Source organism: Euphorbia lathyris, chromosome 3 (assembly GCF_963576675.1).
Source record: "Euphorbia lathyris chromosome 3, ddEupLath1.1, whole genome shotgun sequence".
Classification (NCBI taxonomy): domain Eukaryota; kingdom Viridiplantae; phylum Streptophyta; class Magnoliopsida; order Malpighiales; family Euphorbiaceae; genus Euphorbia; species Euphorbia lathyris.
This window is the reverse complement of record NC_088912.1, coordinates 57893230-57904649: the sequence shown is the minus strand read 5'-3', so window position 1 is coordinate 57904649 and position 11420 is coordinate 57893230. Positions and strand designations below refer to the sequence as shown.

Here is an 11420-nt window from a genome sequence, read left to right as displayed (position 1 = left end):
AAACTCTAGCAAATTAACTCTAGGCTTCAGCAATTTAAATTTCTCAATCATTCCTTTGTTTTTATTTTAATTCAAGTTCAATTTCATTCAAACTTCCAATACAATTTTATTTTTGCTTGTTCTTAATCATTTCTGTAAGGTGGGTATTGTTTTGATAATCGAATCTTTTGGAATTTGACGTTCTCTTTATTCCTTACAGTCATTTGATATTTAGAAGTTAGTAGTCGCAATTTTATTCCATAGTTCGAGAATACTATAATTCTCTGACACACCCGCATTTCCCACGAAAGAGCCAAACAATAGTATATGTTTTTAGTAATCACATATTTGAAATTAGACAAGCTTTTTCTCAGGCAATTAATCTCGGTTCATCTTCTTCTTCAACTATTCTTATCTTATCAAACTGCATTTATGCCTTTTTAAGGAATAATTCTTCTTCTAAACCAATGCCAGGAGGCAGTAGAAATAAATTGATTTCAGTAATTTGAGAAAAACACTATTGCTTTTCTCAGTGTTTAAATTTACTCCACCACCTACCAAATGAATCAAAACTATTACAAAAATCAACCACATTAACATTTTACATCCTTCAACATATGAAAAAAAAAAAAAAAAATTAATTGCGACACAATTTTCTTACTTCCATTGAAAGATGGATAAAATAGCCTCTGGAAATAAAATTGTGTGGATGGGATTGGGCCTAAAGGTAGATAGTTTATTTTTCAAAAGAGTTTTAGGGTACTATACTGCACTACTGTTGTAATTGTTGTATTTTACTCTAATTCTTAAAAATCAAGTTTTTTCCCTCTTGGAGCAACTTTAATGGAGTTTGTTACCTCCCACTACACTATACATATACAAAAATAACACACACAAATAACATATCATTATCACTACAAGAAAAATGAGTTTTAATGATCAAAATTTAATGTGGGTATAATTTCCACTCATTAAAAATATGTTCTCCATACATTTAATGAGTGCAAATTACACAACCCTATTATTAAGGACTATAAAGGGGGTGTTTGTTTCACTCCTTTTAACCTCCTGTTTGCTGTTGGTAAAAAATAAAAAGAAGCTGCTGTTTGCGGTTGGCGGATGAAAAAGTTACTTTTTGAAACAGTAACAAAATGCTGCTGTTTAATTAGACAACTGCTTTTCAACTTTTAATACCTTTAATACCCTTCAAAGAAGTGAATGATTCTCATCAGCCTGTTTCTTTTTTTCTTCTTTTTTTTGGTTCTCCGCCTATTTTTTTTTTCTAGTACTTTGATTATGCATATTTTTTTTTCTGCGGTTTTCAAATAGATATAATTTTATGTTTCACTGTTATGTTTTTTTTTGTCATGAGTTTAATTTTTTATAACAATTAAATTATTAAATTTTTATTTATGGAAAAATGAAGTTATTTATAAATATTATTTTTGTATTTTTATTTAGTTATTTAAATTATATTTAGGGATAAGGGTTAAATTTAACCCTAACTTTCAAGCGAAGTGCATATTTAGCCATAACGTATGAAATTGTATAAATTTAACTCTAACATTTCCAATCATGATCAATTTTAGCCATGCGCTATCGAAAAATCGAAAATTCTGGTTTGAGTTATTTGACTGTCACATCAGACTTTTCAAATAAGTTTGTAAATAAATTGAAATTATTTTGTTTGTAATACACTAAATAACTTAGATATAATTGATATTCGGAAGGTCTGAAGTGACAGTTAAATATCAGTCAAACTAGTTTTTCTAATTTTCTAACATATGGCTAAAATTGATCTTACTTAGAAACGATAAGGTTAAATTTGCATAACTTCATACATTAAAACTAAATTTGCGATTTTCTTAAAACATGGATTAAATTTGGTTTTTATCCCTTACTTTTATTATTTTTGGAATTAATTTTATATGTTTATTTAAAACATGCCTATATTAGTCATTTTATATACTAACAGCAACACGCAATCATAGTTATACCAAACACTAATAATCAAACAACAAACAGTAAACAGCAAACAGCAACAGCAAACCGTAACAGCAAACAGCAGGTAAATCAAACGGGCCCAAAATCTATTTTGGCTCAAATGATTCCGCTCATTCAAAGGCGACCCGGTGCATTACGCGTCCCCGCTGAGCGAGGGTCCGGTGAGGGGTCCCACCACAAGGGTGTACTTCCGCTCATTATTAATGAAAAAAAAAATCATTCATTAATTATACCAAAAAAACCACTCATTAGTAACCTTACTAATTAATTTACCGCCCATTACTATTCATTCCAATTATTTCATTCCCTCCAATTATTTCTTTCCCCCATAAACTCAGTCATAAACTTCACGCTTTTGGCCAAAATAAAAATCCCTAATTCCTGTTCGACATAGGTTTGCTCCCATCTTCTCACCCTTTCAGCCAAAAATCAATCTTCCTGTTCGACCTAGGTTTGCTCCCAGCTTCTCACTCTCATCTTTTGGAATTTAGGATCGATGGAACTTCTCTATTCAGTATTTAGTAGATTTTGGGTATTTTCTCCTTCCGGATCGCGGTATCTCTTATCCTCTCTTGTTAATTTTTTTTTTCCTGTTTTCTTTCTTGTTCTCATGCTTTCCTCTTTATGGATTTAGATTCAATGTCTTTAGGACCTTGGTTTAGGATGAGCAATATATGTCCTGATCTTTTGAATTGCTTCATATTTTATTTTTCTATTTACTTAGTGATATGTCTTCATATTCGTTTTTTTAGATGAAATAATTTTTAGATGAAATAATTATTTACTTATTTCAAACATTCCTACCAAGTTTAGACTCCATGGCAATGAAGGATTTACAAATCTTAAAAAATGTAAGGAGATGTCTGAATGTGCTCCATCTGAAGAACAGGTTACTCAACAATCTATTTAGAGGAATATTTTTACTTTCTATGAAAATTTTGGTGAATGTATGCTCTTATAGGTAAGTTAACTGGTGCATCTTTATATTTTAACTAAATTAGATGGAAATTTCTTAACTTTGATGTTGAATCTTAGATGTGAATTTTAACTTCTACTGTCTGACTGTTGATTATGTCTTCAATGCTTTCCCTAAGGTTAGATTTATGTTACTGGTCATAGTGTTAAGCTGTTAGCTCATATGGAACTGTCATGAGAAGTACATGCAAAACGTTTGTCTATTAAGGTTGGAAAAGTAAATGATTTGCAGCATTAATCCAAATCAAATTGTGTGTTTAACCTGGTTGACAAAGAACAATTATGCTTGTAGTCTCTGTTCAATGATATTTTGAGATTGATTTGCCAGATTATGAGCCAATAGGGGTTTATTCTGAAATTCAGATTAAAAGGCTTGAGATTCATTTTAGCCTGGTGAGACTCTTCCTTTTGTGAAGCAGTTGGATTTTACACCATAAGAATGCAATCCGAATCCTATCCAGTTTGTGAAGAATAAGGCTGCAGTTTTTGCTTTGGGTAGAGTTTGAGGAGTTTGATGAAACATATACACAGGTTTTGGAGTGCATTAAACGTGCAGCTAATGACCCAGTTAAAGTATCAATTCAACATGTTAAACAACTGACCCGAGTTTTTCTCTCTGTTTCCAATTTTCCAATGCTTGATTTGACTGCATCTCTATGTTGTGTGTCAGAATCTCTATATACCTAAAAAACCTGAAATATGTAGACTCTTCCTTTCGTATGAAATATGTAGAATATTCCTCTCCTTATAGTACTTAATTTGATTTGCTTTCTGACAGGCCTCTAATGTATTGAAGTTGGACAAAAATAGGTTGGTGAAGTTGGCAGCAGCAGAAAATCAGCTTCAACAAACAAGGCTGAACTACAGAGTTATGAACCTCATCAGGACATCCTGGCATAAGTTGGAGCACTTGGATTCCACTTTCACAGGATATCCTGAATATACAAGACTGAATTTTGGAGTTATGAACCTGAGGTACACTGAAATCATGGAATCTCTGCTTAATCTATATTCTCCGTTGAGTGTAGATATATTTGCTCTTTCTGTTCTTACTGATCCTAATAGTGTTGTTGCCTTTTTCTATTGAGTTAGTTTGATTACTTGAAGAGTTTAAATATTGAATAGAAGATCAACAAGTAAATACTTGAATACTTGGTTGAATCCTAAGCGTTTGGAATCCTCATACATATATTAACTGTTGTCATCCCTCATTAATGGATGACCTCTTTTCACTTTGATCAGTGTGTGTCATGAATTAACTTAAAAGGATGAGTTCTGAACTTTGATATCAATGCTATACTAATGGAAGTTTGTGGGATTTATTTTAGTTGTTTATATTGGTTTGTCTTATCTTTTTTATAGGTTTGCGTTCTTAGAGTTTGGTTTTTGCTTCAGTTCTATATTTGGATGGGGATGTCTCTGCATTTCATGGGTTTTTACTGCTATTGTTGAAATGAAGCTTGTGTTTTTTAGCCTCCCTCTACTTATATATTCAGGTTGTTACGGTAATTAGGTTGGTGTAAAGATGCATTTCTGATTCAACTTTCTGTAGGTACTATGAGGGACAGTTGACCTCTATTTCTGAAGTAGAGTTTGAAAATGATGTGGAGACTCCTCCTGTTAGAGTTGCAGAGGCTGCACAGAAGGTTCGTTCTCAGAAATAAACTAGGGTTTTCAGTCACATTTTCAATAAAATCGGATTGATCTTTTTTTCAAATTCTATCAGAGTTGAAGTTCTACTTCTTTAAGAATAAATTCCAAATAAGCATGATAGTATAAAAACCAGCTAATCCTAACTCAAAAAAACACTTAGGTCCATGTGTTTTCAAATATGCTTTTTTAGACTTTTGAACCATAATTCTGTCGAATAAGATGTATACTATAAATGAAATAAGGAAATACCCCTAAATCACTATATTAGCTCTAATTGCTCTCTCTCTCTCTCTATTAAACTTCCTATTTCTATGTCCCTATAATTTCTCTCTGCCTTCTGCCCTCACATACACTTGCATACATTAAAGAAATCCTCTTTCTTAAGCTCCCACATTGAGATTTCATTGCGCCTCTATATCTTTCACTTTTTCTCATATAAATACAATGCAATCTGTTTATTTTAAGAAATTCCTTTTTTTTATATCTACAACGAGCATTATAAGGTACAGAGATGTCCGAATGTGCTCCATCTCAAGAACAAGTTACTCAACAATCTGATTAGTTTCTATGAAAATTTGGGTGAATTCAAATATCAAATCAACAGAAGCATTTGGTCTCTATTCGTGCCATATGAGGTATACAACAGATCATTTTAAGTGCACTTTTAAAGATTTGTGTCATATGGCTATATAGGTGCCATGTTTGCTCATTACAGTAGCATGGTATCAACTTTTAATTTGCATTGACAAAGGACCCATCTTGCTCTGCTTTCTCAATATGAACTATTTTGTTATCTTTTATCATTAATATCATTACAACTGCTGCTATTCGCTTTGAACTTGTTAATGAGTTGCTTCTTTTGATATCACATGTCATTGACTGTTGTTATCCATGTTAATGTCTTAGAATGCGCTATAAGTCATAATTTAATCATTTAATTAGTTTAAATTGTCATTTTGGCTTTTGTATTTCAATTATTTGACATATTTGGTCCATGTGCTTGGCACAATTTATTTTATAGGTTCTTTTACTCCAAAATTGGCATTTGATTTCGGGTTTTGAAATACAAGGACAGTTAAACAATTGGAATATAAGTTTCAACTTACTAGTCGTTTCATTTCATATTCCTTTTTTGCTAGAGCTTCTTCTTACCTGTGAGAATTATATGTTGGATATGGCACTGTTAATATTATTTTATTTAGAGTTTAATGTTTGCAATTGGTTTAACTTTCTACTTGTTAGGCCCGTATTTCATGGTCCATTGGTATTTTGTTGTTAAGGTTTTGCAATTTCATCCTCACCAATTCTCAAAATTACCTTTCCTTCGGATACATCAATTAATGCATGTCCCGTATTCATAAACGGTCTACCAAAAATTAATGGACAATTAACATCATATGCAAAGTCAAGTATCACAAAGTCGGTAGGAAAAATAAATTTATCAACTTTCACTAAAACATCTTCAATGATACCATATGGCTTTTTAGTGGTTTGATCAACTAATTGCAAAACCATATTAGTTCGTTTAATAACTTCTTCTAGACCTAAACTTTTAAATATAGATAATGACATTAAGTGAATGCTAGCACCTAAATCACAAAGACAACTTGTAAATTCAATATCTCCCAATTTACAAGGAATCGTGAAACATCCTCGGTCTTTTAACTTGGTGGGCACATGACTTGACACAATTGAACTACAATCTTCAGTTAATGCTATAGATGAAATACCTTCCCAACTTATTTTCTTAGATATCAAATCTTTCAAAAACTTACCATAGTTAGGAATCTGAGTTATTGCACCCATAAACGTTAAGTTAATATGCAAATTTTTAAGTTTATCTAGAAAGGTCAAAAGTTGCTTATCATAGTCCTTGTTTCGGACTTTTTGAGGAAAATGAGGTTTTGGTTGCAATGTACTTGCATTTGCTTCTTTGGGTAAATTCTTTAGATTTTCATCCACTTCTTTAGACTTTGTCGTCAAATCTTTTTCCTGCAAAATTTTAGAAATATCTCCGAGAATTTTTGGACCTAAATAATGTTTTCCCGATCTAAGAGTTATAGTCTTAACTTGCTCTTTAATATTTTCCTCCGTATGGCTAAGAAGGCTACCTTCCTTGCATGATGGAATTGACTTGGCAATTTGTTCAATTTGTACTTCCAAATTATGGATGTTAGATGAGTGGTTTTTAAACAATTGATCAAACTTAGTTTCAATACGTTTAAAATTTTCATCATGGTTGTTCATTTTACCACCAATAGTATCAATAAATTTATCAATTTTGGAAGAAAGTGTGCCAATAGAATCTCTAGATTGATTTTGATAATTATTTGTTCTATCTTGATTGGCATTAGTATTCTTATTTTCTTTCCAATTAAAAATCAAATTATTTCTCCACCCAGGATTATAAGTGTTCGAATACGGGTTATTGATTCGATTTTGTCCTTGGACAAAATTTACTTGTTCAACCTCATCCGCACCACTATAATCAATTTCATTTTGGATGGGGTTTCCGTTAACATCACACGGTGTCACAAGCTTATCTATTTTATGCGAAGTGCAGAAAATTGTGCTTGTAGCATCGTTATAGGGTCAAGACTAATTATACCTTTAGCATATGACGAAGTTGAGGACGATGGTTTTGGAGGAAAGGCTCACTCACACGCATGGGGGTACATTCGAAGCCTGTTGCCGCCCGTTTGCATAATAAAATTGATTCATAATTTAGTCCATTTTGTTGCTTTCGTTATCACTTTAGTGTCACTTTGTGTTAAATTCACTTTATTTCGTAATTTCACACATCGTCACGTAATTTCAATTTAATTCATGAGTTTTTAATTAATTTTTACACTCTCACACACCCTCACGAGATTGAAAATTTACTTGAGTAAGTTACAGGGCAAGAACGACGGAACGTGACGAGAAAAGGCAACAAAATGGTGGTTTTTGGACAGTCAGGGTCTAATGCAACAGATTCGCAAAAAAAGCATTGCATCAGGCTGAGGAGAAGATGTTGAATTTTGCTCAGAGGCAGGTCTCGGCGAGACGCATCCATGTCTCGGCGAGACCTCCTGAAATTGGCCTAAAAAGGCCAATTTCAGGGGCAGGTCTCGGCGAGACACTCCTATGTCTCGGCGAGACCTGCTACAGCCCACAACTTGCACCGAGCGGCTCATCCTTTCAATGCAAGCCCATATCCTTCAACCATTTGATTTCTCAAGGCCATTAAATGCATTATTTCAGTAATTTGGAGGCTTTCAATCATCAAAATCAGAATTCTATCTTGATTGGAGCAAGATTTGGCCTATAAATAGAAGAGATTTGAAGAAGAAGACACACCTTTTACACACTTTTTGCATCCTTATGCATAGAAACTCCATTGTTGTTGTAGCTAAGCTTTGGGCATTTGTCATTACTCTTGTTTTAGTTGATTTTTGTAGTTCTTAAAGTACAATTTCTTGTTTTAAAGTCATTTCCTTCTAGTTTTGTAAGTTGATTTTATATTAATCTAAAGTTTGTTCATCTTTCATTGCTTTATCTTCTACTTTCAATGAGTTTCACTTCATTTCAAGTTTTGTTTCCCAATGACCATGAATTAATTCTTCCCTACTAGGGATGAGGGGAATCTTTCTAAAGTTTTGAGTCAAGTTAGAAGTCGATTAGATAAACACCCGGAAGGAATTCGATTTAAAAGAACTAAGAACTTAAGCTTAATATATATTTCAGTTAATCGCTTTTTACTCACCATAGTAACAGGATGTTAATGGAAAACTACATTCTTAGACTCGATAGCAAATCGATGTGGTTTCTAACATTACATTGCTAGGATTTCTTATTAAATTTAACGCTTTCTTGTCGTATTTAAGTAACCATTGGCCCGGTTAAGTGAATAGGAGTGAAAGAATAGAATGAGGTGGTCTAAGGTCTTAGCACCGAGTTTCTTTTAGAAATCACCATCTTTAGAAACACGAATTTCTCTTCGGTGTCTTATTTCAATCGATTTCATTGATTCAAACTTAGAAAGTGAACCCGACTCCCTAGTGTTTTACTCCATTGCTTTAACAACAAAGTTTTTTGTAGCTATAAGCATCTCAAACTTCTTTTATTCAATCGTTTAGACTACATAAACCCGTGGATAGTTAATGATTGTGCGGAATCCCTGTGGGATCGATCTTTATACGTGAGTATACTGTATTACTTGGTACGATAGAGTGCACTTCCTCTTAAAAGCACATATACGTTTTATACGCAAAGCCTCAACAGGTTAGGGACGCAACCGCATAAGGTGGGCGACGCAAATACCACAACAAAATAGGGGCCCTTGGGCCAACCCGTTTTTTTTTTGCCCATTTTTATCCTCAATGTTATTATTTTTTTGCATAATTAATTTCCATTAATTTTAATTTAAATTAATTTAAAATCCAACAGACACCTCCCTTCATGAATGATCATCTCTGTTCATGAACAATCGTCTTCGTTCACAAATAGTCGCCTCCATTTGAGTTTTATTTCTAGAGATTCAAACTATTTAATTTTAGTAAATAAACACGAAATTTCAGTTTTTCACTCTGAGATTATTCTGCTTTCTGTTCGTTCATACTGTTTTACTTTTCTACTCTAGTGATAACAAATTTACGCACGGTAAGAGTTCACTATGTAATATGTTATATCCTAAAAAATGATCGTCAATACCAACGAAATCTCTTAAGATTAGCCTCAGATTTCTCTACTCATATTCTTCCGATCAATTTGTAATGTTTTCATACACTTTATTTTCACTTTATTTCACGTATTGTCACTTAATTTCTATCAATCTGGTTTTTTTTATTATTACATGTTTCTGTATCTGTTTCCCCCACAATTATGTTGGAACTAATTAAGGAGGGATAAACGTGGAAAGGAGCTCAGTAGAGAAAGAGCCCGAAAGCATGGCCTGACAAGAGCAAACCACGAGAAGCAGGAGCAGATTGGCCAAAACGACAATGAGGCGAAAGAGTAAGGGGGAAATGGTAAAAAAACCACGATCAGTTATGTAAAGGCATGAAAACAAGAGACGTGATGAGCTACAACGTGGGCAGTTAGAGATTATGAAGAAACAGACAGGGAACTCATTGCACGAGGGAACTAACTGAGAAACGTGGGTAGTGGGAGCAAGACGTGGGGCGTGGCAGTTATTAGCTCCAACAGACGAAGTATTTAAAGGAAGAAAAAGAAGGAAAAGGGATCCAACTCAAACTAATTCAACAAATGAGATCAAAATCAAACTCAATCCCAATGGAATTCAAACAATTCTCAAATTATGAACTCTAGTTATTCTACAGCCTTAGGTTATTTCATTTTGATCAACTTTCAACTTGTAAGTTCTACTTACTATCTCTATGTTCATCATAGCAGGATTTCCTGCTTGGTTCTGATGCAGACTAAATTGGGGACCGAAAGAAGCTCCACACGAGCTGCTTCCACCTCTTCGAAACCTGCCCCTTGAGTCTTGGGGCATGTCATCATCTGGTTGTAAAACTGAGGCCCAGTTTGTGCAATGGTATGCGTTTGGAAATGAACAGCTGGTGTGACAGGTTGGTTAACTCTAGCTCCAACGGGATTTTTCCCTCCACTACTTGTACCTTTTTGGCCAGAATCCTCTCTCAGTGGTGGTATTTGATACTTCTCTGATTGCCCTTTAGCTTCCTTTAGGATTATTATATCTTCTTTTCCTTTAGCAGGAGAAAGAACCTTGTTTGTCTCCACTTGAATCTTCCTGGTTACTACTAGGGTTTCTACAACCTGCTTCTATGAAAAAACCCCCACCATCATCTTGGTCATGTGGTCTATGGATTTATGCAGATTGTTCAAAGCGCTCACAACAGCCAAGAAAGATCCTATTTCAGGGATCTACACAACAGCCAAGAAAGATCCTATTTCAGGAATCTTCCAATTCTGGGAATGTTGCCTCTGTCTCATCAGTAAACTCCACATGACATTCTCCCTATCATGCACTTCCATATATCACATCTGCATCAATGGACGCATCAGTATTCTCCTTTGAATTCTTTCTAGGTGGCATTTCAGCAGTGTCCCACCGAGCGTGCCAAATTGTTTAGCGCATTTTTTGGGTGGATTGGATCAGATTGCAAGCGTGCTAGTAGCTTTATCTAAAACTACAAAAGAACTGTAAATTGGATCTAATTTCTAATCAAACGAAAGTGTAAAAGACTTAAAGGACACAAAAGAGCCTAAAGTTTGTAGTGGAATCTAGAAGACTGACCATGACTACACTGAAATTATGCTAAAAGAGAGAATTCGTAGTTGAAATTGCTTGCATTGAATTGAATAAGATTGTTGACATAATTGGAAGACTAAGGGTAGACATGGTTCAAGAACTTTATGGCCCTGGACTCAAACAAGTAGGAAGGACAAAGTTTCACAAACCATACCTAGTGGCCATAGATCGAGAGAATCCTTATCCAATAGGATATCGGATCCCTGACTTTACTCTTTTTTCTGCAGAAGAAGGGCAATCTACGTTGGAGCATGTGGCTAGATTCACTATCCAATGTGGAGAGTTAGCTAACCTTTTTAACTTTGACTACTTCAAGTTAAGACTGTTTCCTAATTCTCTCAATGGGCTGGCTTTCACTTGGTTTTCCTCGCTCCCACGGAATTCTATATTTACCTGGCAGGACATGGAGAGGCAATTCCACACTCAGTTTTATCGTGTGGAACCAGAGGTGTGTGTAGCAGAGCTTTCCAGGATGTCCTAAAGGAGTGAAGAGATGGCTGACAATTATATCGCACATTTCAAACGCCTCAGG

At 34.3% G+C, this 11420-nt stretch overlaps 1 protein-coding gene across 2 annotated transcripts; it reads left to right on the top strand.

The window, feature by feature from the left end:
* Positions 1 to 2302: 2302 nt before the first annotated feature.
* Positions 2303 to 8148, top strand: LOC136221979 (uncharacterized). 2 transcript variants are annotated; one of them, XM_066009454.1, is made up of 4 exons: positions 2303 to 2515; positions 3737 to 3933; positions 4511 to 4604; positions 5121 to 8148. In XM_066009454.1, exons 1-4 carry the CDS (start codon positions 2480 to 2482, stop codon positions 5265 to 5267), a joined length of 474 nt encoding a protein of 157 aa, XP_065865526.1. In that variant the 5' UTR covers positions 2303 to 2479; the 3' UTR covers positions 5268 to 8148. The 2 variants fall into 2 exon arrangements, with proteins under 2 accessions (XP_065865526.1, XP_065865527.1); XM_066009455.1 differs by having other exon boundaries at positions 2303 to 2538; positions 3769 to 3933.
* The last annotated feature ends 3272 nt before the right edge of the window (positions 8149 to 11420 follow it).

Coding starts and splice junctions, on each gene's coding strand:
- LOC136221979 (XM_066009454.1), top strand. CDS start 2,480: ATGGAACTTCTCTATTCAGTATTTAGTAGATTTTGG. Junction 2,516..3,736: donor CAGTATTTAGTAGATTTTGG/GTATTTTCTCCT, acceptor GCTTTCTGACAG/GCCTCTAATGTATTGAAGTT. Junction 3,934..4,510: donor TTTGGAGTTATGAACCTGAG/GTACACTGAAAT, acceptor AACTTTCTGTAG/GTACTATGAGGGACAGTTGA.